Raw genomic sequence first — 27,269 nt, forward strand, 5'->3', positions numbered from 1 at the left:
GGATTATAACACATTTCTCGTCTTTCTCACTTCCAAATTCTAGTAGCCTATTATCATCAAAACGATTTAATGATAAACGATACAAAATAAAGCAGCCCCCCATTTCTGCAAAAGGGAGTCTAGGAGGAAGTGAAAAACTCCATAGCCAAATAGATTTGAGTTATTTCACAATTTCTGATCAGTAAACTTTACACACATTCCAGAAACAAATTTCACTTAAGGAGAATGCTAATGCCTGAAATGGAGAGGGTCCCCGCTAGAACTGGTTATTATTTAATTGATACATCTAATTAGATTAATTTAAGATTCAACTTTAGATTAAAGTTAACTTTGTGTAAAACAACTTCGTTCAATTTAAAAGTGAATAATTACATTATTATTATCTTAACTATGGAAAGGCTACCATGCAATGGTTTTCGCTAGACCATAAAAAGTTTCCTGAGATATTTAGGCGTTTAGAGTGCAGTTCTTAACTTTTGTGAATATTTATTTACATTAATCAAAAGAGCATTTCCAGTACATTTTCTAGAATAAGGACTTCTGATCCTACTGACTTAACTTACTGTCTCAATTTCAAGAGGCATTTGACAATATCTGATCATATCAGTAATATATGACAATTTATTTATTCATGAAAATAATTAAAAACATTAAATTACAATGCAGTGTTGTAAAGTCCAGTTCACGTCAGAATAAAACATGTCTGTAGTTATTCAAGCGTGTTATCCCTTCGGCTCTTCTTTAACGCGTTGCCGTTGCTGGAGACTTTGCGCTTGCGTGAGGGAGTGTCCGGTCCCACGTCTGCTCCAGCTGGACCAGCCCCAGGCAAGTAGTACAGCTCCATCGGAGGGGACGGTTCCTGGGTCAAAAGTGTGTTATGATTTCATTATGACTGATTCAGGGATGTGATCGGCAAAGGTCAAAAAAGCAGGAAAATATATGTAGCACAGAGTGACCATAGTTTTGGGATGAGTCAGTAACATATAGCCTATTTCTTCATAACGTTGAGTTAGTAAAAGGACTCAATGTCCTGTGAATTAATAACTAGATGAAATGTGTTACTGTTAGCTGTCAGATGCAAGCTTGCTTGCTAAGGGCGTGATCATAGACAGTAAAAGATAGGTCGTGAATTCAGGCAATTCAGAGAATTTCACCATTTTAGGGGCAAGGCCACTTGGCCTTCAGTTGGGCATATTTGGTGGGGGGCACAAAGGCCACATGTCAGGGCACCAAGGCCAAAGTTAACTAAACAGTAGTAGGCTATAAAAATGATCAAAGTTGTATTTAGCCTATTCAAAGCAGTAGACCTGAACTGTAAATCATCTGATCATCTAATATTTACAGATAGCTAGGCTATATTTAACAATTATTTTATATTATGAAATGCCTGTTATGAAATCATGTTTTGAACAATTTAAGCACAGCACAGCTTTAAGAAACTCAAATAGCCGCATGCTTAGCATTTTGTGATCATTAAGGCTACTCTCACAAACTCTTAGTCAGCTGTATATCATTTGATTTTAATATTTACTGATATCTAGGCGATATTTGTAACATTTATTTTGTATTTGGCCTGTTTAAAGCCCACATTTGGAGACATGCATGTCAAAATTTGCTACAAATTCAAAACCGGATTACTCTGGAACGGCTAACTGTACAGGGGACTGCTTTACACCTTTGTGTTTGGTAAGGTCTGCTGTTTATTCTGATATATGGTTTGTCATGTGTCGAACAAAGGGTTCGTGAAGTATTCCACCGAGATGAATGTGTGGGGAGAACCTTATGTAGAATTTATGATTAAATTGAATCATATTATTTACTTTTCTCACAAACCGTTCACCACAGCAATTAGCGGCTAACATAATTTAAAAGCTGAGAAAAAGCTCTTCTATCACGTGATGTGATACTTGTGATGTCTGTGTGATGAGTAGGCTTCTTCGGGAGTAGTTCCAACTGAGAAGAATGGGTGAATTTGGACGCACTTTCTTTCTTGCCATGCGCTGTCACTTTCTCCACTGCGTAAAAGACTAAATTACTTTGCGCTGTGAATGCTAAGATTATTTTGACAGGTCATAGGCTAAATAAAAATCGCTATTTGTCGGACACAAAGCAGAATATTGAAAGAAGGGGGCACCAAGGCCACAGTGGCCTGTAAACCTCTGATTTTCAAAGGGGCATCACAGCCAACTTTTTAGCGCACGTGGAACACTTAATTATAAAAACAAATTACACGCACATGTTGAATGAAATTTGACTTGTGCTGCAATTAGTAAATCAATAAACAATTAAGACAATAAAGAGACCAAAATGTGTTAATTTATGTTGCCTAACAAAACCTATACAACAGAAAATGTTCGTCTTAACACATAGATTTGCAATTGCAAACTCTACTGAAATTATTTGTAGCCTATGTGGTCGTCCTCACGTTATCTGTTATTGACTTGGGCTACTGCTATCTGAAGACGCTTACTGAACTGCTATGGTGCTGCGCATCTAGCGTGCCCTGCGCGCGATCGCGCGAGTTCACGTGACAAAGGAAGAGAGATAGGCTGGTCGGGTGTGCGCAAGGAGGTGGCTCATTTCGGGGCATTGTTTCAGTCGTTTTTAATGGCTCAGGTTTTCAAAAGATCATTTCAAAACCGACCACAGTAAAATCTTAATAATATTAATAATTAAAAAAAAAAAAACAAGTTTCTCAAAAGGGCATTTTCGTTGATAAAGGGCAAACTTCTAGTGCTTTAGCACCACCTAGTGTCTATGTATGCACGCCTATGCCCACCAACCAGCAGTGGCATAGTCAATCAGGATGAAATGACTATAAAAGTCAGAAATGTGACAAAATTAACTGCATCCCTAATCCATATTTACACTTCCATGTGGGATTTACACCTCCTGTACCCACCTGCATGAGGTAGTCTGCAATGTACTCAGGCTTCAGGCAGCAGACTCCGTGGGCTTGGGCCTCGCTCACATCCACGCGGAAATCCCCAGGCTTCAGCCGACTGAAATCTGCAAAGAGGTGTGTAGTTCCCCTGTACAGTGAGGGAGAGGGGCTAGCCACTACCTGCGGAACGGAGGGAGAGTAAAGAACAAAAAGAGTAAGAGCAAACAGCAAAAGTGTTTGTTTTGCAACCCCAAGACAGAAGAAAGTTTTAGACATGGTGTAAAATGCTAATTATGACCGCCGCTAGCAAAGCTAGCGAAGCGGTCATATAGGGATTGTCAAAGTTTTTTTTTTTTTTTCCCCGTCATCTACTTCCTGAAATTTTGGTCAACGATACCCGGGGCACCGAAACACCGGGGCACATGAAATTTGGTGGGTATGTAGCCCCACTAGACTTTTACGGAAAAATTTTGTTTGGTCCCCGGGGGCCACTCCCCCTCCGCGCTGGGCCCCCCGAAACCTAAAAAATTCAGTTTTTCCTTAATATCTACCTGAACTGTGGCACCGAGGATGAAGAAATTTTTATTGTATGTTGGTCTCAAGGGCCCACATCAACCTAGCCCATAATCACTCATTTGTGATTTGCACCCCCCCGGTAAAAAATTAAAATGCAATATCATTCTGCTTTAATCGCCCCTCTCTTCAGTTAAGATGTTCAGAACTGCACCAAATTTTATGTGTATGATTAACCTGACATTCTCTGGGGGTATGCCATCCATGGGGGGGGTCTAAAAAAATTAAGTTATGTGTACATTTAGTGACTGTACACTCATTGGCCTGTAGATGGTGGTGCACACATATACACACGCACACACACACACAGGAACGCACATACATCAGTATCGGCAATTACAACGGCCGATACATAATTACAAATTCAGTAGGATTAAAGGAAAACCAAATATTCATCATAATAATTTGGCTGCATTTCCAGTATTGGCGTCACGTAGTCGTTTGTCCACCAGATGGCGCATCGTTGCAGTGAGACGTAATTTTGTTGGAAGTTAATCTAAAGTGGGTATGCTTCCTACAAGGACAAGACTGTGTAGTTTACCGCAGAGAACGTCTAATAAGGGTAGGATGATTTCTGCATGACATGTAATTCCCATTTCTTCTTGAAGCCAAAATAAATCTGAGAATGTTTATCGGACATGCTTGTTTTTTACTGCTGGTAGGCTACGTTAATCCTATCAATAGCAGAACGTAGGTAAAATAATGTTACCGTAAGCATGGTTGAGTGATGGAGGCCAATTTGATTATTGATGTAGGCCTATTTGTAGAAAACCATAAATGCGGTTATAGGCTACCAAGAAAATTTGATCAGCACTAATTGTATCTTTCGACTGTCATCTCATTTGCTTATGACCATAACCTAGGCTACTAACAGGAGCTAAGTGAGTTAGCCACAACACGTTCGCTACGTGATGGTTTTCTAATGGAAAATATATGCTACCTGAATATGATGCATCCTAAACACCGGGCTGGGACATTTCTGCTAAAAGTCTCAAAAAGCATCAACGAGTCAACGTTCATTCCCAAACACCCATAGTTCAATTCTCTATTTTCGAAGGGGATTCAAGTAAGGAAGAGCATGGCTCAAAGTAAAGTAACTGAAACTACATAAATTCGTCAAAGTGAATAATTTGTGTCAACTCGCCGCAATGTAGATTTATTAACGCACCCTAATGATCTACATCGCCATTTAAACCAGATGTTTTAGAGCGCACGTTGAGATGTATTCAAGGCAGGGCTGTACCTACACATATTTGTTGCACGTGCTACAAAAATCATTCTTTGCGATGGATGATTTAGTACCAACGTTACACCGGTCAGATACAGTTTTGCCTATGGCTATTCCGTGAGACTGAGGCGCTTTTTGTTTGTTCGAAGTGCGTGTTTAGGGTGTGAGAGGGGAGTCGATGTGCTTTGATTCCAGCTTGGTAGTTGTAGTCTATGCGATTAAAAAACACGTGTGTGTGAAGTGTCCAAACAATGACAACGCTTTCATTATGGCTGCTTTAGCCACAGACCTTGAGCTACTGTACAGTGGGTTGGGTTCCATTTAAGTGTCCACTTCATTCGCCCTTTCCGTGATTCACACAGCTACGTGAAATGTATTACTACTGATATGCAAAACTATTAACTTTTCGCCAAGAGGTGGCAGCTTGATACTGTAAGGTGTAAGCCATTGGTTCCAAAGGAGATTTTATTTTGGTCGCCAGCATAGCCTAGTGACAAGTGTTGTGTAATAGGCCTAGCATATAGGGCCTACCTTATATAGCTTATAGTTTTTAACAGTCACGGTTTTGTCATAACTCCCTCTATGCATTTTTGCATTTAGAATAGCTCTGAAACTGGGGGGCGAACACGTCGCGGGTGGGGGGGGGGGTGGGTGCAGTGCGTGGATATCTCAATCGCAAAATTAAACAATATTTTTATCGGACGCCTACCATGGACTAGGCTGGGTGAAAATCAAAAGATTGCGTCAAAAGATTGAGCTTAACCATGGACCTCATAGTTGCAAAATGCAAGGGAACATGAATCAGCATATTATTTGCACAAACAATAACGGACAGTAGCTCTTCAACTTTGCCCGTTAAAATGTGTATGAACAGTCTCGCAACGCATTGAAGGCCCTTTTGGACATGTCAGTTATTTGCACCACTGGGTAAAACGGCATTTTGTTCTAGACTACTGGTATTTAATTTGTGCATTGACAATAAAGCTGAATATCATTTGAACTAGATGACTAAACGCATGCATATGTAGAAGAAGAAACATTCACAAAAATCCATGACATGACCTCTCTTCTTGATAGCTGTTGAAAACTGCATGGAACTGACAGGGATTGTTTTGTTTAATAATAATAAATAAATAAATACATTATGCTGCTACCTTCTGCTTTTCCCAAATACAATGTAGCCTACAGGTGTACCTTTCATCAGTCCAGTTGCAATGGATGGACTGTGATGAACTTCCCTACTTGTGATTGTTTAGAGATTTTAAAGGTTTTATAACAATGCTACACATTTTTTGGCCCAGAAACAAATCTATTCACCTTTGCAGCGCCAGTAGGCTACTTTGTGTGCGGAATGTGTGCAAACACACATTCCAAACAAGCATACACAAAAGTTTCAAGAGTGGGGGATGGAGTAGAAGATGGAGACAAATTCATTAATATGATTTATTTTCGCGGAATGGATGTACAGGACTGAGCGGCGGTCATATTTTGTACCGCTATGCGGTACATCTAGTTAAAACAGAATCTGGCAATCTGCAAATCTCGTAAAACCATATAAAGCACAAAAAGGACACAGACAACATAGGTGAAAACGACAAATTTGACTATTTCAAGAAAATACATGCATTTTGAATTTCATACCAGCAACACGTTTCAAAAATGTTGTGACAGGGGCAACAAAATGTTCTAGAAGTTGTGTAATGATAAAGACAACAATAGGAGGAATATTTCACAACTACTGTAATTAGGGTAACTGGCACCATGGTTGAGTATAAAAAAGAGCATTACAGAGAGGTAATTCCTCTTAGAAGTAAAGATGAAAAGGTATTCATCACTCAATATAATTATAATGCTTTTTAACATGAAATTGCGAGGTATTTGGAGATTTCATCATCTACAATACATAATATCACTAAAATATTCAGAGTATCCAGAGAAATCTTTGCAAACAAGGGACAGAGCTGAAAAACAATATTGGATATGGCCGGAGTATTTTGGATCTCAGATGGCACTGCATTATAAAACCAGACCGGTTTCTGTAAAGAAAATCATTGTATGGGCTCAGGAAAACTTCCAATGACCACTGTCTATGGACACAGTTTGATACTCAATTCACAAAAGCTAGTGTAGACTTTACCATGCAAAATTAAAAATTGAATTTAGACAACAAAACAATGTCACTGTTTTATCTGGGCCTGAGCTCATTTAAAATGGACTGAGGTAAAGTGGAAAAAGGTCCTGTGAACCAATCAAAATTATTTTTAGAAATCATGTACTCCTCTGGGCTAGAGAAGAGAGGGACTATCCAAGTTGTTATAGTGCTCAGTTCAAAACCCAGTAACTATTGACGGTGTGGAGGTGCATTAGTGCCTACGGCATGGGGAGCTTGCACATCAAACAAGGCACAATTCTAAATGATGTACAGCATCAATTATAAAATATAGCCGCAAGCGGCAATGAGGGGGCCAAGCAAATAAACATGAGTTGTCATGGAATTCATGGTCGTTACATAAGACATTGTGACAGTTTCCATCCACAAGCCATCAGGATACTGAATTATGGCGTCCCTAGTCAGTGCTGGATCAACAGATCATAGACACCTGAGCACAAATGTTTCTCCAAACTCATTCTTTCATTATATCTGTCCTCTGATTTCAAAGTTCTGTCATTGTATATGTACTCTGCTTTCCAGGTCTCCAAACTTCAAATTCTTTCATTGTATCTGTCCTCTGCTTTCAAAGTTCTTTTTATTGTATCTGTCCTCTGGTTTCCATTTCTCCAAACTTCAAGTTCTTTCATTGTATCTGTCCTCTGCTTTCCATTTCTCCAAACTTCAAGTTCTTTCATTGTATCTGTCTTCTGCTTTCAACGTTCTTTCATTGTATCTGTCCTCTGCTTTCCGTTTCTCCAAACTTCAAGTTCTTTCATTGTATCTGTCCTCTGCTCTCCATTTCTCCAAACTTCAAGTTCTTTCATTGTATCTGTCCTCTTTTTTCAAAGTTCTGTCATTTTATTTGTACTCTGCTTTCCATTTCTCTTAATTCCAAGTTCTTTCATTGTATCCGTCCTCTGCTTTCCATTTCTCCAAACTCCAAGTTCTGTCATTGTATCTGTCCCATTGAAAATCCATTGGTTAATACGGCCCTGTCCCTAATGGTCAAACATCACTTAATTTACTGTGCGTCCTCAGGATGTGGTCAAAAGTCCACGTACCAGGTTTGGTGTCAATATGAGAAAGTGTTGCTAATTATAATGCCTCTTGTGGTCAATGGTCACTTAATTTATTGTGCGTCCACAGGATGTGGTCCCGAGTCTATGAACCAAGTTTGTTTCCCTATGTGAAAGCATTGCTAATATATGAGCTAAAACCCTGTAACTCTAGCACCCCCCTAGTGGTCGAAAGTTGGTAAATTTATTGTGTGTCCTCAAAATAGGGTCCCAAGTCCATATACTAAATTTGGTTTCTATATGTGAAAGTATTGCTGAAATATGACCCTACTTCCTGTGATTATAGTGTCACTAGTGGTCAAAGCACAACAAATTGATTGTGTGTCCTCAGGATTGGGTCACAAGTCCATACACCAAGTTTGGTTTCTATATATGAAATTGTTGCTGAGATATGAGCCGACTTCCTGTGATTATAGCGCCCCCCTAGTGGTCAAAAGACACCAAATTTATTGTGCATTTTCAGGATGGGGTCCCAAGTCCAAGTACCAAGTTTGGTTTTGACACGTGAAACCGTTGCTGAGATAGGAGCCTACTTCCTGTGATTATAGCGCCCCCATAGTGGTCAAAAGTCATCAAATTTATTGAGCCTCCTCCTAATTGGGTCCTAAGCCCATGTACTGAGTTTGGTTTTGATACTTAAAAGCCTTGCCGAGATCTGAGTGTACTTCCTGTTTGGCTTTGCCGCCAAATTCGATTGGTTGTCACGGGTGACCTGTTTAGAATATGGGTCCAAAAAGCAATGCGTTTGTGAGTTATGGTCCGAAGATCGTCTGTGCCAAGTTTCGTGAAAATCGGATGAACTTTGTGACCTGTGAAAACGTATTAGTGTTTTTGATGAAATCCAATATGGCGGTAGGATTAATTATGCTGACATCACAAATTGCCATCAGTCAGCTTAAGGACCTCCCAAAGTATTAATAGACATCACTAATATGTTTTAATTCCAAACACATCACCCGTTACAGGCCAAAACGTAATTTTGCTTATTACAGGGCCACCTATTGGTCAAAAGTCATCTAATTTATTGTGCCTCCTCCTAATTGGGTCCTGAGCCCACTTACCGAGTTTGGTTTTAATACGTGAAAGCCTTGCCGAGATCTGACTTCACTTCCTGTTGGGCGGCTTTGCCGCCAAATTCAATTGGTTGTGACAGGTGACCTGTTTTGCATATGGGTCCAAAAAGCAATGCGTTTGTGAGTTCTAGTCCGAAGAACATCTGAGCCAAGTTTCGTGAAAATCGGATTAACTTTATGACCTGTGAAAACTTTTAAGTGTTTTTGATGAAATCCAATATGGCGGAAGATCCATCATGGCGGAAATTGACGTCATGCAGTGCTTTGAACTCAGCTTAGTCCAAGGCTTCCAAATATGTTGCGATATTCAAAATCAGGCATACGGTTCAAAAGTTAATTGCATGGATGCAATGTCAACTTTGACCCATTGGTGGCGCTAGGCTGTCTGTGGTTCAGGCATAAAACTTGGTCAAATTAATTATTTTACTGTCCTGAATCAATGTGCCAAATTTTACAACTTTTTACTGTACGGTTCTATGGGCTGCCATAGACTCTCATTGCGGAAGAAAGTTGCATAATAATAGGAATAGGTAGAATCACTAATGGTGCCTCGCAGCTTCGCTGCTTGGCCCCCAATGATGTACAGAGGTTTGAGCAACTTATACTTCCATATAAACAATGTCTCATTCATGGAAGACCTTGAATATTTCAGGAAAACAAATGTCAAAACTAATTTACGCATATTTAAATAGTAGTTCTCTGTACAGGAAGAGTTCAGGTGTTAAAATGGCCTGTCTGCAGTCCAGACCTGTCAAATTGGGTGCATCATGGAATGGATGTTTTAAGAAGATGACGATTAGGAAGACCTCATACTGTTGAGCAGCTGAAATCCTTTATTGGGCAGGAATGGACATGAACATTTGAACATTTCCTTCTCAAAACTATAGCAACTGGTCCCATCAGTTTCTAAAACATTTATAAAATGTTCTTAAATAAAGAGACGAAACAGCAGTGTTACATGCCCCCGTCTCAACTTAAAAAAAAAAAAAAAAAAAACATGTTGTCGGCATCAAATTCAAAATGAACATATAATTATTCAACAGTTGATAAGTTGTTTATGTCCTTTTTGCAGCTAAATATGGGTTTATGAGATTTGTAGATTATCATATTCTGTTTTTATTAGCATTCTACCCAACTTCTTCTGTGTTGGGGTTGTGCCTCACATATGGCAGAGACACGGGGGTTGTATATAACATGACTCACATAAGACAGAGACATGGGGGTTTTCTCAAACCTCTATTTGCATACAGCCTCTATCCTCTCTCCTCCAGCTCGCGCCCTGGAATTCGCTCAAAGCTTAATGTCAGAGGACATCTCATTCATCTAACTCAGTGGTTCTCAAACTGGGGGGTGCGTCCGAACATGTCGCTAGGAGGGCGTGACAGCTCACTCATAAAATTCAATAATATTTCTGTGGGGTGCACATGGACCTCGCAGTAGCAAAATATAAGGGGCATGATCAGATTCTAATTGCAACCAGGAGGCAAGACCGAGGAGAGATGAGGGAGGTGGAAGGCCCCAATACGCGGGGAAACACAAGAGTACCCTACGCAGAAGCGTTTTCAGTCCGAATTGTGCGATCATTAGTTAAAAGGTTCCCTCCCACGTCTGTCAACTTTCAGTTTGAAACAAGTTCGTAGGGATGTATTTGCGTCAAAAAACTAGTGGATAGACCAAAAAAGGACATTTATATGCCCGAATTATCACAAACTACTATGCAAACGTTTCTATAAAAAAGTTCATGCCTGTTTTGTTCACGCATTGTATAATAAGTATTAATTCATGTCTCGAGAACTATCAAACATTACTTCATTATCAGGGTCAATAAGTGGGAAGAGTCCATGTTCATATGACATATGCATATTCTATGCAATTTCCGTGTCTGTTTATTCTAGTCTAAGAGGTGATGCACCGTATCATCAGCTATTGACATCTCTTAAAAATGATGTTTTAGTGAGCAGGACATCTCAACTCCCATATCGGTCTCTCCTTCATTCCTCCATCCTCCTATCGTTCCTTCCTCATTTCCTTCACAAAATTGATTAGAAGGAGGGGCTAGGACCGGAGGAAGGAAGGAAGGAAGGATGGGCAATAAGACAAATGAGAAAAACTCCATAGTAGACAAACAGATTGAGCTGCATTTACAAGAGACTCAGATGGGGATCTAACCTTGGCCCCTCCAGATTGTAGCAGCCTCCTGAAGCCGGCCTCTCTCGTCTGGTCAATGTTCAGCATCACTACCCAACCACTGAACGCACCCTGAACGCAAATACAAACACAAAGGACTTTACCCAACAAATACACAACTTAAAGTTAGGGTAGTATTTTTGTATTAATTAAAAAAGTAAATCAATGCTGCTCTGGCATATTTCTAGCTTTTGGCACGTCACTTCATTAGTAAGTCATAGAATAAATTATGTAGGTGCATTTTTCACCCGTCTATACTGGTGGTGTATGTACCTCCGTGCCATCTGTATCTTGCAGGGCTCTCCTCCAACGCATGGCAGAGACGGCCAGCCTCCTCTGCTGGGAGGGGATAGAGGGCAACGCATCCAGAATGGAGCTGCTACCCCACTCATACTCATCCTCCTGCAAAACACACACACACACACACACACACACACACACACACACACACACACACACACACACACACACACACACACACATCAATCTGTAAACTCACAGCAACACAGAAGCATACATGATCGGGTCTGTGGTGCCAAGTGGATGACAGTCATAGACTCCCCCCGGATGGGACACCGCACTAGCCTAGAAATCTAGAAATCTAACGTTGTCTGTAAGCTCCACAGATCGTGGCAAGACAATTGAATTGATTGTGGACTTCTTCTTGAATTGCCCCTGGGGATCAATAAAGTATCTATCTATCTATCTAAATCTAGACGCACCCTAGTGGCAGCTAATGTAATTTGCAGCCAGGGTACTCTAGCAACTGTCCGTTGGCTTGCGAGCTGGAAAAACCAAACTTCGGTCAGGCCAATCACATCGTGTATAGTCGTTGGACGGGCTTAACAAAATGACGGCAGAGATGCGACGGTTCCGCTTGAATTCCCTGCTACTTGAAAACAAAGAAGGTGGATGGTGCTGCTGGTGAACAGCGTGACTTAAGTTAAGCTTCTTTTTTTTAAGTTGCCAAAAGTTTAATCAACTAGCAAACTAGCTCAGCTGGTGGGAAAACGCATGGGACTCATGAGTTGTAGCACCATCCTATTGCGTGCAGAGGGAATTTGAAAGACAACCGTTTATCCCGCCCCTCGGACTGAGCACTGCCAATGGTGAGTGTCAGGTTAACACCACACGGTAACCCCCAGCTGTATACCCAGCTGTATACACAGGGATTAGGCAGATAAAGTGTACCGGCACTGTCCAAGGGCACACTGCACAATCTCAAGTGACTATGTTGAGTAACCTTTGGGTTGCCAGCCTTACCCATTAGACGACTAAACTATGCATTCTGCAACATGGTTAGAGAATGCCACCCTGCAGTAAGAACTTTATGGTCTTAAAACTGCATTCCAGGTTTCATCCAAAGAAAACATTTCACTTTCACTTCACATAACACATACTCAAATGTGTATACCAATCAAACTCATCTCTGTTCCTCTCCCACTTACTGACCTGAATGAAGCGTCCCTCTGCTCGGCACGCCTCTAGGTATGAGCGGTGGAGGATCCACTTCCCCGCTGCCATGGCTGCCAGGTACTTCTCGTTACGCAGCGGATGACCTACGATTATGTGTGTGCAGCTGAGATCGAAACTCTGGCGTTCCAGCACCACACCACCTATAGTATGAGAAAGATCAGAGGAGAAATGCGCGTTGAGGGTGTAGAAAGATCAAACACATTCAGTCACTTCTGCCTTTCATTTTTTATTTTAGTTGATAGGGGTGTAACAATAGTCAATTCAGAATTCAGTTTGATGCACGATTCAGGGCTCACAATACACTCACCTATATAAACAATGTATATAAACTCACATATTAAACAATGTATATAAACTCACCTATTAAACAATGTAAGGCTAAACAACAAAAGAGCAATACATTTTGAATTGCGAAATGCCACGGTGCGTTGTTACACTCCAATGCAACTGTAGCGAAGGGAGAGAGCAGTGACCCCCCCTGAGCTCTAACCTGGGTCTCTAGGGTACTAAACCTGCAGCTTGACCGCAACGGCAAAGAGCCAGGCTCATTGGAATGGCAGTCCGAGCGCATACTCAACCGTAGTGACGGCACTCCATCAACGCCACGATGGATTGTAGCACCCCTATTAGTTGAGCAAGCATGAGTATAATGTCCAGTGTTTCCCATACGTTGACTAATCTGTGGCGGGGCGCCCAAAATCAAAACCGGCCGCCACACATTAATGTTTTATGTTGTACTATTTAAATTAAAGATTAAAGATTATAAAATCCTTTCATTGAGCTGTGCCTTTTACGCACGCAGCCTTTCCTTGCCCCGTCCCGCTCTCTCTTGTAACGAGCCCGCTGCCCCTCCTCTGCATGTGCATTTAACAAAACAGTAAGGATTTTTGAAGGATTGTTGTTGCCAGTGCAGAAGCATTGCATAGAACAGGGGTTTTCAACCAGTGGTCCGCAGACCGTGGATCCAAGATCAAAGTCCGTGAGGACTTTGCTAGTGGTCCGTGACCATGGATACAGTAATGTAGTTTCAATGTGGGAATCAGTATTTTTATTGTGGTTTTACAGTGGTGGTCCTGGGGTTGCGTAATTAGTCAGAATGTTGGTCCCTTGTTCACAATCAGTTGAAACCCCTGGCATAGAAGACAACGGGCTAAATTGCTATTAAATCCACTTAACATCGTGACCATGCTGCGCAAATTTGTTCAAAACTGCTGCAGTCAAGTTAACTCAGCTAAGGTCTTATCACAACATAGTGCGTTGAGGAGACTAAACTAAGTTAAGTTATGCAATCAAGCCGTATCTCAAAGCTAATGTTAGAATACTGGTTGGATGTTGAATTTAGCATGCTTGCTGCTGCTTGTCAATTTCGACTAGGTTACTCATGCAGGGCTCATTTTATTGACTCTGACACTGAATGTTTGCAAAATCCCGATGTAAATGGAAAAGTGTTTTCCAAGACTCAAAAGTGCTTGTCCCAAGGAGAAGTACGAACCTTTATTTAAACTAACTACGTAGAAAACATTATGAATTGCATCCATACATCGGCAGCCTTTTAACTGTGTTAAAATTGCAAGGGTTCACTCACGAACGTCTTAAAGTGACAGGCACTCAATTAGACAACCCCCCCCCCCCCCGCCCCCGTTGTCCAAGTCAGCTACCGCCACATATTGGGAAACACTGATGTCTTAACACTGCTACAATAGATTTTCATGTTTCTGAAACATACAGATAAACTTGAGATGCTAAGAGGACATACCCAGCTCCTCTATAAGGGCGCTGTAGTCGATGCGCTCCTGGGGGTTGAGGGAGGACAGCTGGAAGCGAGGGATCTTCTTCTCAGGCTCCTGCTCCTCTTCTTCGGGCTGAGACCAGAAAACATGTGCTCAGAGTGGAAGACGTAGATGTTTCAATTTTAATTGACTGATTGCACCCTGGTAATTAAGCATGATTAGCTAGTTGGGGAATATGTTCCTAAAATAGATGGAAGATGTGGATTGTGAATGGGTAACACTGAATGACTGTTCTTGAATGATGCTTACATCATGTGTGGGTGTGTGAGTGTGTGTTATGGGGGGTTGCATTACCAGAGGTGGCGCAGCAGGTGCTTTAGAGATGGGCAGGGCAATGCTGGGGCCTTTAGGCGTACGGACTTGGGGTTCAGCGGGCTCTCTGGGTGGACTCTTGCTCCCGAGTCCCAGCTGTTGCTCAATGACTTCACAGGCCGCTGAGGGGCAGACCAGAGATCACAGTTCAGCAGCAGTAAATGATGGGAAAAAAGAGAACAAATAGCTCAACACAATACAAGGGAAATCAAGTTCCTCTGAGTCAAACTACAACTAAGTCAAAGTCATATATATATATATATATATATATATATATATATATATATATATATATATATATATATATATATATATATATATATATATGTGTGATGATATATATATATATTTTTTTTTTCTTTCTTCTTTTTTTTGTGTCGTCACGTCATCACATTTCCAATCTTTCCATTAGTAAGTAGAAAGCCCCTCAATAAAGCTACTGATTACTAATGGAAAGATTGTGTTGTTCGTATTCAAACAACTACAACATGTCATGACACGCGAGATGACACAGGGGATTTTGGGTGGCATCCCCTCAGTAAAGCTACTGATTACTAATGGAAAGATTGTGTTGTTCGTATTCAAACAACTAAAACAAATCCTCCTGTGTGACCTTTAGTGATGCAGCTGTCTGATGACATTGCAGTGTTTCCTGCCACAATTTCAACACTGACAGCCACACAATAATTTTCTCTGTTGTACTAATTAAATTAGATAAAAGCTAAGTGTTGTTCGTATTCAAACAACTACAACATGTCATGACGTGTGATGACACAGGGGATTTTGGGTGACATCCGTTGTTGTGTCACTGACGTGCCATCTGTTGGGCATGTGAGTGCCTTTCATTCCTAAATTCCAACACCTCATATGCAGAGGGCCTGTCCTTACCACCCATTGCTCAACCATGACGTAATGTTAACTGGGCGTCTCATGGGTTAAAAACTTTCTCTGACTTCTTAATTAATGACTCAGACTCTTTCAAGTCATTCAAGGACATTTGTTTGTAGTTTCTAATTCCAAAACCAGACTTCTTTAGTGTATTTACAAGTCACTCATATTATTACTTCACTGTTTAAAAAGCAGCCATTCAGATTACATATTACAGAGCTTGAGCAATTTATTAATTCAGCTATTGCAGTTAAAGGCAAGATCTCTCACTCATACAGAACTCTATCTGCCAACTCTTCCAACTCATTTCTATCTTTAAAAACAAACTGGGAGCAGGACCTTGGGTTTTCTTTGACAGATCTGTGCAATAAGATGACCTCCCCCTCAGCTACTTTAAAGTTAAAGAAACTAACTATCAGGGTTGTACAAAATTCCATAATTGAATTGAAATCGGCTCTTAAATTCCAATTAAATTCTTGAATTTCACTTGTATTTCAATTGAGGTAGCAAACAGGAACTAGAATTGCAATTCAAATTTTGCACAACCCTGCTAACTATACATGTGTGTATACATTCTATTTGACCCCAGTGAAGCTTAATACATTTCACAATGCAATTTTACCTGTTTGTAGGACGTGCAATGACGAATTTGGAACATTTATGCATATTTTGGGATTGTAAAGTTGTTTATTCTTTTTGGGAGAAGGTCCATGAGACAGTCAAGGATATTCTTGGTTGTGATTTTGATTTGAATCCTATGCTGTATTTGAATAATTTGAAAACGGACAGTTGTTTTACTCTGAATATGATCAACACAGTTCTTGTTTTTTTTTTGCCAAAAAAATGATCCTTACAAATTGGATCTCTCAGTGTGGACCCACCTTGGGCCAATGGCTGGAGCAGATCATTGAATTTTCCCATTGGAGGAAACAACAAGTGAACATCACTGCAGACTGCAATATTTCACATCCACGTGGTCTTCAGTATTGGAAACTGGAACTAAAATTGGAACAGGAACTAACAACTAATAATTGTTCATAAACTGATAGAGTAGAATTTCTCCTTGTTTTTCTTAATGTATGTTAGTTGATGTGTGTTTTTGATGTTCCTTTTTTATCTATTCTCACCCACTTCTATGTCTTTTGTTTGTTGTCTTCTGTATGTGTATCTGCATAATAAATGACTAAATTGTAAATTAAAAATCAAATAAAAAAAACCCAACTGCTTTCTATAGGGCATATTCAAGGTAAAGTCGGTAAACAGACTATTTCTCATCACTTGGGGAGCCAATTTCAAATTATTATTATTATTATTATTATTTTTTAACAAACTTGTATTTTGTATTTTAAGCCTGCTACTTAGCATAATAACATATGCCTCCATAGGCAAGACATTAACCTGTAATGTCTTGCCTATGGAGGCATATGTAATTATGCTAAGTAGCAGGCTAAGGTGTATATCACAAGATTTCCAACAAGTAGCAGAGTAAGGTGTATATCACAAGATTTCCAACAAGATTTGATACAAGTTGGATTCTTTAAACCAACGATTCAATACTTTTAGATACTTTAAAATTTGCAGCGAGGTGGGGTATTTTGTCCATATTAAGTGATAGATTCAGTCTCACACAATCTGGCTTAGGTCCATGAATTCATTTCCTCACCCATCTCCACCAGTTCGGAGTCAGTCATGGAATCAGCAGGGTGTGTAGGGTGCGTAGGATCAGCCAGGGCTGCCAAGGTCTCGGAGTGCTGGGAGGGGCTGCCCGGCCACTGCAGGTGGTCGGCTAGCTTGGCACGCTCCGCACGCGCCGTTGGGTCATCCCACACAATCTGTTGTTCAGTCTGAGATGGCTCTGTGTTCAAGTCCATCATCACCTGCCTTGAGAGGCTGTGCACACAAACGCACACGCGCGCACACACACACACACACACACACGCATACATGCGCGCACACACACAAAAAAATATCTTCAATAACTACCACCTTACCTCATCTAAATCTAGTCCCATGACATGGCATGACATGTCATGTTACTTGCAATATCCCTCAGTAACCATGAGAAGTTTCTTGACGAGTTCTTCCATCCTCCCCACTCTTTTTCTTTCCTTTAGTTTTAGGAAAGTTCTATTGTGGCTAGTTGACATATGAACACATAAAAATCAACTGGGGAAGTTTTGTGGGCATAGCTATAAGTTATTTTTTACCTTATTCCCAAGTAATATATTCCTGCTTAGGCATATGGCATAAACAGGGTGATAAAACACAAAAAGCTACCGCCAATGCGATGCTATCACACTTTTTTAATTCTAGAGTAGAGTACTTTGCCAAAAATCACCATGAGACTTATTCCCCTCAAATGGTACTGATAGACCACAATTAGGGGGTCTGGCTCAAGGCAGGGCTGCAATCAATTTATCGATAAGTTGTCAACTATTAAATCAATCAATTAAATTAAATCATCAAACTTATTTTGTAACTAATTGGCAAAACTCTCCAAATATAAACCAATAAATTCAGCTGGGCCAGGCATTTTCAACAGCTGGTAGATTAAGCAGCAGGTAATGACACATTTTTAAACCAACACAAATGAATGTAGGCCTATTGAAAAACAAGTAGCCTAATGTTTATTCATTGTTTTCCTCTTGAATTTTGTCACATTAGACACAGGCACATCAGAAAGTGCATAAAACCTTTTGATGTGCCTGTGTCAGATGTGACACTTTAGTTGCATTTGTAAACTAGTACTCTGAGCGCTATGACTAGGCCTAGGCTACACTCACGGCAATTTAAAACTGTTCATAAATTCATCTTCATGGAATTGTCGTTTATTATGACCGCATTTTTCTGAGTTTCTGACAGGACCACAGGCTGGGTCACTCAGGGGTTGCCTCTGGGCCGCATGTGGCCTGCGGGCGCCAATTGAATAGCCCTTTCTAATCCCAAAACCAGACTTCTTTAAGTATTTACAAGTCACTCATATTATTACTTCACTGTATTATTACTTCACTTCACAAAAGCAGACATTCAGATTACATATTACAGAACTTGAGCGATTTATTAATTCAGCTATTGCAGTTAAAGGCAAGCTCTCTCACGCATACAGAACTCCATCTGCCAACTCTTCCAACTTATTTCTATCATTAAAAACAAACTGGGAGAATGACCTTGCTTTATGCCTTTGTGTGAGCATATGCTTGCCCGTGCATGTGTTTGTTAGTTAGGCCTTACCGCCTAGCCTCCAGTGTGCTGGTTCTTGAGCTACGACCTGCCCGTGCGGCACTGCCAGGGGTGTGGGGGTTGGAGTCGGAGCCGTCGCTGCCTCCCCGCACCAGCCGTACCGAGGAGCGACGCCCGCTAGTGAGCCGTGTGGCGGACATGATCTCCTGTAGCTGCCGCTGGAGATTCTCACGCATCTCCAAAGTCTCCATCAGATCTGAGAGAGAAAGACGCAAAGAGTGAGTAAAATCAGGACCAAAGAAAGGGAGGAAGCAGTCAACTAATTGTGGACAAAATGGCTAAAGGCTACATGGGCTAGACATTACTATGCATGGAAGTACTTCACCAAAAATGACACCTACTCCACGATGACATGCAAGTTGTGTACAGCTGCATTCTGTCTGCTATGGATAACCGTCTAGAAATGAAACACATGCTGCAAATAGCTAGCACTAGCTGTAATGTTAGCACCAGCACTGTACCGGTATAAAGCCTAGTTGCATTATGAAAAAGGTGTCAACTAGTACAAATCAGTAGGCGTGAAAGCCCTAGTGTGCATATGCGTGTCTGTGTGCATGCAGAAACCACAACTGGGTGTGATTGTGGCTGATTTCTTAAAGAGAAGGCCTGGAGGAGTGTGATAGTTGAAACATAGTCAACTATGGATACTCACTAATTATGAAAGGCAATATAGAGCATATTCCACAACTCTGTCAAGAGTTTCAGCAGAGAGAATGTATGTACCTAAATTTGTGGAATCTGAAACGACGGTGTGTCTGTGCGTGTGTGCAAGTGTGTGTGAGAGTTTGTGTGCATATGCGCGCAGTGTGTTTGAAACTGTCTGCGCATTCTCACCTCTCCTCTCTGGACTGGCTGGTTGCACATCTCTCTCAGGCTCCCCATCATGGCTGGGGCGCTGTGGGGTCGTGATGTCGGTCAGGTCGTGTGGTGCAAGGCTCACCTGAAAGGATTTAACCAGCTTTGTCCATTAAAATTGAAAACATTAAAACTTAAAAAAAAGAAAAAATACATTAACACACATATTTCATTACTTAAAGAAACTCTAGCGCAGTGAAGGCAAAACAAGCAATTTCCTTTATATAGCGCATGTCATACACCAAGTCAATAATAAGAAATAATACTAAAATATACCAAATTTGGCATGAATCGGAGAAGTGCATCAAAATTGAACATGTGTCACAATGCACAAAATACCTCACTTCCTGTTGGGTGTGGCTAATACAACGTACATACGAAAGTTGTTCGTCTTGGGGAAGATACGCACGCCTACCAAATGTGGTATGTATAGCTAAAACTATGCCAACCACAACACTAAGTGACATAAGGGGATGTCTGTAGGCCACACCATTGTCCAAGCCATTATCTGACACCTGTTGTTATGGCTCAAAATTGAAGGTGTTCCGTTGTCCTGGTGACCATAAAAATTGCTCCCGGGATACAATATAAAGATGTCTGAGACAACTCTGGGACAGTAGAAAAAAAAAATCAAAACAAATTTCACAATAGGTAATTTTTCCCTAAACTGTTCACATGGGAATCTAAACGTATCTGAAAAAAAATATGAACAGCGAAAATACAACAGGTTGACACTTGTTTCTTTAGGAATCCGCCATCTTGTTTTGTATAGAAATGAGTATTAAGTGACACAACAGGCCTAGACGTAAAGGGTGAAAATAAGGCACGAGATGACAGTCCTGCCTCTCACTAAAACACTGCCATGCTTTCTGTCAGTGACAGACGAAATGTCAATAAGCGTGAGAGTGACTGACAGCTTCGTGGTAATTTCCCAGGCTACTGGTGATTGTTTCCATTGAAAGCTGTGGCCATGACATCATGCTAAACTGACATTAAAGACACATGAAAATAGATTATTGAAGGAATGTTTACAACCCTGTCAAAATCACGGCAATGAGAAATTCTAGCGCAACCTCAAAACAATGATGGACAACGAGTCTATAGCGCAATCTCTGGAAACGAGTGTTGTGTAGGAGAGACAGCAGATGAAAGATTAATGTTCATAAAATGGTGTTTAATAAATTAAGTGTTCAGAACTTAGCCTACATGGGGGACCAGAATGAGTCAATTAAGTGATGCAAGTTACAGAAACAAGATCATTATGCTATGTTTATTATGTAGAATGGAAAAAAAAAGAACTTGAATTTGGGACACTGGTGGTGAAGTCCAGGACAATACCAAGTAAAATTCGGGACAGCTGCGTGAAACTGAGAAAAAAGTTAATTTCGAGCCCTGCCTGTTGTGTGCCAAATTTCATGAGTTTTCGCAAATTCCAGCTGGATGCCAACTATAATAATAATCTTCAGAGAAACAATAGGTATTCTTTGTAAAAAAAAAAATTAATGCGAGTAGAACTACCAGTCTGTATGACTTTGAATATGACTAATGTCAGTTTTGTCTGATCCAGAATCCGACTCACCCTGGTCTCCTCTGGGTCCGTCTGGGCCTTGGGTGGACCATAGGGCACAACTGGAGGGGGTGACCTTTGGGTGGTGTTGGCCACCTGGCTAAGTGTCAGACTCATTTTGGGGTTAAAGGTGAAAGGGAACAGAGACTCTGATATGTGCTTCTGCTCCTCAGCACACTGTAAAAGTAAGCAAAACACACACACACAGACAGACAGAAGTTTAAGGTTAATAAGATTTATTCCAACAAACCCTAAAGAAGTATCTGTACAGTGTCTAGTCGGCTGTGCACTTGCATGTTTGTGCTGGGGCAAAAATATTTTCTCACCATTGCAGGAATTCTGTATTTATTAAATAAACTTGCACATTTCTGTATGCCACTCAACAATAACATATTTTAATGTGAAATGCACCAGGGATTTCATCAAGTCAGTTATTCGACTATTAAATTCACTAGACGGTGTTGTAGGCAGCAGTCCACTAATTGTAACAAAATGGCTTAAAGCTACACTGGCTAGACATTCCTATGTAGCAGACAGTACTTCACAAAAAATGATGCCTCTTCCTGTACCAGTACATAAGGACTACAGGGTATCTGCACATTTTTGAAGTACATATTGAATGACTTAAGACCTTTTTTAAGAAGTGTAAAACAATACCAATCACAGAAATCATCGTCATTGTCGTGGGATAGGCAGGTAAAATGAAACAACTGTTGGGAGTATGCCTTATGTTAAAAATGTTTTGCAAAACTTTAGAAAACAGACATAACACATAATATTTTTGTATAGATGAATTCATAATGTCAGAAGTGCAAATTCAAATTGCGAGCACACCTCAGAGGTGGGAGTAAGTCACACATGTGCAAGTCACAAGCAAGTCTCAAGTCTTAACCTTCAAGTCTCAAGCAAGCCCAAGTCATTTTTTGTGACAGTCAAGCAAGTCAAGTCAAGTCATAGCCAAATCATTGAAATTCATGATGATTTACCCATGTTTTCATTTTAAAATAAGCTACAATAGGTTAGTTATGAACTGCTGGAGTTTTATTTGTAACAAACAAATAGACATTGCATTCATTCAAGCTACATCTGAACGGTTTATAGAATAAGATGAAATGTATACGAATAAAAATAAATGTATTTCAAGTAGACCTATTATAAAATAGCCTATTATTGTTTCAATATGCCTCAAATATTAGGTAGCCTACGCTACATCAAATCATAAAAAAAATATATTCAAACAGTTCAAGTTACACCTGTCCTGACCTGTCACATCTCCAGGTAACCAATAATGTGAACTAATCAATCAATCAATCAAACGCTGCCGCCGACGTCACTGCCAAACTTTGACAAGCGCGACAGCGCAATGGGTTTTAGGAGGGTTTAGGACCGTCAATGCTATATCATATTATACATAAGCCTAACATGTGAAATAAGCTACTTTTCTATGCTGATTGCTGGCAGTTAGCTAGGCCTACTTACTGTTGTTAGCCTACTACTAGGCTGTAACGTATGGAACAGGGACGTGTTTAAAAGGGAGGGAGAAAGAGAGGCGCTTACTTAAGGTTACATTGGCAACATTTTCGCTATATCAAGATTAAACTTAGACAAGAAAATGTTTCACTTTGCCATTTCACACATTTTAACCTAATATGGCGTTAACTAAAAAGCATAACAGATTCAAAGCCAACTCTTAACATGCCTCAAATTTGACGTTCCATATTTGCAAGTTAGCCTACCTCAGTCTGTCTCATTTGATCTGGCACTTGCTGTTGGTCTGTCGAGTCACGTCACTTGGTACAATGACAGGTTCGCTCGCGTGACGCATGCAATAGCACCTAAGCAGATTTTCTAAAATCGTAAAGTTAACTCCTTAATATCTATGAAAAAAATAAAAAGTCAAGTCATTTCAAGTCATTTGTCTCAAGTCTAAGTCAAGTCTCAAGTCATGAATAGCAAGTCAAAGTCAAGTCGAGTCTTTTATACATGTTGATCAAGGAAGTCTCAAGTCTTAAATGTCCTATGTCTGGTAAACCATGCTGGGAATTAGGGTTGAGGCTGATTTCTTAGAAGGCCTTTGTTTGCTGAGGGGATTTTTGTGGTTTGTAAAACATAAAACATGTGTGTACTTACTGCCAGCAGCCAGTGCTGAGATACCACATACAGCCTTCGGTCTTTCACAGCTTTGTACTCCCTACTGTTGTCCCCGACCTTTCCCTCATAGATGTAATGTGTTACCGAGTCATCACAAGCCCATCTGATCAGGAAGAAAGCACATTATTTCTTCAGAAAAAAACACATGATGCTCACCGAAAAACACAGAGGGTGATAGACGTCCTAGATATGCACAGATACACACACACACACACACACACACAAATAAAAACCTAGGCGTAAGCAAGAGATATGTTCTTCTCCAAAGGACACGTGTACAGTAACACATTACCTGAAATCGCCCCCAAGTGAGGAGGCAATGGCATTGAGCTCTCCTTGCTTCTTACTCAGTTTCTTGCTCACACAAATAACCACACCAGCTAAAGGGCCAGGTTCTTCTGCCTGCAGGTAAAAGGCTTTACATTAGTAGGCTGTGTATCTGTTCATCTACTGTATGCTTGTGAGAGTCAGAGAGAGATAGTAAATAATATGCATCCATGCCTGTCAGTGCAACAATAAGCATACAGTCCTGTATACAAGTAGTTAACACAACATTGGTCTATAAGTGCTTTCAAACTTGTGCATGTTCAAACAAACGTGTGTGTGTTCAAACAAACTTGTGTGTGTTCAAACAAAGTGCAGTGTGGAAAATTCACAGCTCCTTGATGAGCAAAGGGATTGTTTCCCAAAAGAATGAATTGTATTTCAGTATTCAGCGCACGTACCATGGGCTGCTGCTCCTTGTTCAGTGGTGGGCTGGCCCCCAGATCGGCGAGGTGTGTGTTTGGGCGAGAACTGTTGGCCACGGCTGCCTTCAGGTTCCGTTTGATCACTTCTGTGAGAGGAGTTTCCACACCCTGCTCCTGCTGACCCTTGTTGCTAGGAGTCTTCAGGTCATTCAGCACATCCTGGCCAGATGAACAAAAGGAAAGCAATCTGGATAAGTAAATTATTACTGTAAATCATTTAGATCATTAAATCAACTAAAACAAGAATGGTACTCAGTAGAGTGCATACCTCCACCAAGTGCCTTGGAGCTGTGATGGACCAAAGAGACTACAGTATGCTTTCACCGCTGCCTGTTGCTTTAGCGAAGCACTCTAAAATCTCTGTGAGAAACCATGCCCATTTAGACCTTGCCTTCCACTGAATCCACTGAAAACAATCGCCGACACTCTATAACCATATCAAGATTTCAGAGCCCAGGCCAGTTAAACCATTAACGGTCTATATTACAGCCATACAGCTATATTACAGAGTCCGCATCACAAATAACAAACGTAACCGTTGTTACCTTAAAGAGCTACATAGTTTCCCTAATTTCCCTAAGCTCATGCAGAACACAGGGGTCAAGTGTATTGTAATTGGGTCCGTCTGCACAAATAACTTTACAGGGTTCCCACTTTAAGTCAAATGTAAAATTCCATGACTTTCACCTGACTTTCCCTGACAAAAAAACGGAATTTCCATGACTTACTATATAATGGAATCTTGAATTTCCCCTTGGGGATCAATAAAGTATCTATCTATCTATCTATCTATTTATCTAATGAATAATACAATACCGACCAATGATTTCAGAGCAGCCGCGTAGCGTTCAAGAATCTTTTACTTTTGTAGAGCAGGAGATGAATTAGGGGCATTGAATAACCAAAGCTGGGCTACTCAAGCAAGCAGTAAAGCTAATAACCAGACATACACCAATTTTGCGTGGAAATATATTTGTATTAAAGCGATGGTTCGGAGTAATTTCACCCTAGGGTTCTTTGCACTATGACCCTGAGCCAAACACCCTCCCAGAACCTTTTTTCCCTTGGTCGAGCCCTGGTCGAGTAGCGCTGTCAGAAACTAATGACGTTTTGCAGTCATGATGGAACCAACTTTTATCTCGTAAATTACCCCACTAATAATGCCCTGAATGGTACGAAACTTCTGCAGTAGTACAACTACGACCTTTAGTCCAATAACGAGGCATTAGAAAGTTTGTAAGTGCACCAGGAGTTTATTTAAATAAGACTTGCCTGATTATCTGCTACTATACCGCTGCGTCAACGTTTCTTCCGTGATTTGGGAAAAGCCTGTAAAAGTCCTTGCAGGAAGCGATTACATCAACGTTTTTTGGTATATCCAGTTTTAAATATTTTTTTTCCGAAGTGTTTACAACTTAGTGTTAACTAATAATAAAACTGGACTACGAACAAAATATTAGTGCATTCCTGGATCTACATCCTTATGCATGCTTCCTGCCAGGACTTTTACGGGCTTTTCCCAAATCACGGAAGAAACGTTGATGCAGCGGTATAGTCTAGTTAGTGTAGTCTGTATGTGAGGCGACAGAGTGGCAGTAGTGAATTAGCAGGTAGCTCATGCTGTTAATTCAGTTTAATTAAATTCAAAAAACGTTATTAATCCCTCAGGGGCAATTTCCCTATGCAGACATAGTGACATATGTTTTATATGTTGTGTTATGTCTTATAAGACAGGACAAAAGAAAGAACAAGACAGACAGGGGTGTGTGTGTAGGGGGGGGGGGGGGGGGGGGTAGTCCCAGGAGAGGGAGGAGGAGGGGGCTGGGAGCATATTCAAGTTCAAAAGGCGAATAGCCTCAAAAGTAAAACTTAGCCTTCATCCTGTTAGTCCTAGCCAGAGGGCAGCCATTCAAAAACTATATGTAGGACATGGGTAGAGTCTTCTAAAATGCAGTTGGCTTTCCTTAGTGTTGTACAGTGATGCTGAAGAGGGTGCCCAATGATTTTAGAACATGTGTACACAATGCTCTGGAGGTTTTTCTTATTTTTGATTGAGAGGAAGTGAAACCGGCATATAGATGAAAAGGTTAGTATACCAGAAAGGTCAGAAAGTGGGCAGCCGTGGCCTATGCTGGTTTGATCCCCTACCAGTAGTAAAAATGTGGGCGGGGAAAGAGGTTGAGCACTGCTCTCTCATGCCCACATCCACGGCTGAAGTGCCCTTGAGCAAGGCACCTAACCCCTCACTGCTCCCCAAGCGCCGCTGGTTAGTGTGTGCTTCACCTCACTGTGTGTTGACTGTGTGCTGTTTGTGTTTCACTAATTCAGGGATTGGGATAAATGCAGAGACCAAATTTCCCTCACGGGATCAAAAGAGTCTATATACTTTCAATAAAGGAGGTGTAAAAAATGTTATGTTATAAAAAAAAATAATTATATGTTATGTAATGTTAACTTACCTTCGTGTCAAAGTTGGGCTTGAACAGCTGGTCCCTGCTGAGAAAACGTGAAGGTGTGTCCAGCTGGAACGCGCGTGGCTCTTTCAGTAGGGGGGTCTTCTCCCGCCCCTCCTGTCCCAGTGGTGTTCCTGTGTCTGAGCCCTCCGTGACCTCTAATCCACTTTGACCCTTGACCCTTCGCAGGGCGGAGCGGACAGCCCGACTCTGCAGACGACTAGTGTCCAGCGGGGTCACCGCCCTGCCACTCTGCGGCCCGAGTAGGGAGACGTCCGGGGAATGTCTGGTTGGCAATGGGACCACCACCGGGACAGGGAGTTTCTGTGAACCGCCCACAAAACTGTCCTCACTGCGGTCTGATGATAAAAGTGAAGCTTGATTCAGTTTCAGGGAGAAAAAGTCCTCCAAATGACTAAGCCCCAAGCCACAACCATTTCAAATCACATACTATACCGAGAGGCCGTAGGTTACAGTAATTTTATAACAGCTAAGGAGCATTGTAAATAAATAATGCAGAAAACCCCCTTTAGCTGTGCTAAAATCTCTGTAACCTACAGACTGGAATCACTTATTGCCTTTCTAAAATGGTTACCACATATACCTGGCAAGATT

The 27,269-nt window shown here is 40.9% G+C and overlaps 1 protein-coding gene across 1 annotated transcript in view; it reads right to left on the reverse strand.

Moving 5' to 3' along the window:
- Positions 1-601: 601 nt before the first annotated feature.
- topbp1 (DNA topoisomerase II binding protein 1) overlaps positions 602-27,269 on the reverse strand; it is a 43,886-nt gene continuing 17,218 nt past the window's right edge. The window contains exons 14-28 of the mRNA XM_076290958.1: positions 26,661-27,013; positions 24,178-24,360; positions 23,745-23,854; positions 23,432-23,555; positions 21,314-21,478; positions 19,714-19,819; positions 18,871-19,075; positions 17,303-17,529; positions 14,734-14,873; positions 14,406-14,511; positions 12,626-12,789; positions 11,447-11,575; positions 11,156-11,245; positions 2,903-3,064; positions 602-859 (exon numbers count right to left, since the gene is read on the reverse strand). Coding sequence (XP_076147073.1) covers positions 710-859; positions 2,903-3,064; positions 11,156-11,245; positions 11,447-11,575; positions 12,626-12,789; positions 14,406-14,511; positions 14,734-14,873; positions 17,303-17,529; positions 18,871-19,075; positions 19,714-19,819; positions 21,314-21,478; positions 23,432-23,555; positions 23,745-23,854; positions 24,178-24,360; positions 26,661-27,013 — 2,414 coding nt within the window. The 3' untranslated portion in view covers positions 602-709. The remainder of the gene's footprint in view (positions 860-2,902; positions 3,065-11,155; positions 11,246-11,446; positions 11,576-12,625; positions 12,790-14,405; positions 14,512-14,733; positions 14,874-17,302; positions 17,530-18,870; positions 19,076-19,713; positions 19,820-21,313; positions 21,479-23,431; positions 23,556-23,744; positions 23,855-24,177; positions 24,361-26,660; positions 27,014-27,269) is intronic.

Source organism: Alosa pseudoharengus, unplaced genomic scaffold, assembly GCF_046254945.1.
Source record: "Alosa pseudoharengus isolate Yale_2024_CS ecotype anadromous, Long Island Sound unplaced genomic scaffold, YU_APseudo_1.1 YU_APseudo_1.1_scf_18, whole genome shotgun sequence".
NCBI lineage: Eukaryota > Metazoa > Chordata > Actinopteri > Clupeiformes > Clupeidae > Alosa > Alosa pseudoharengus.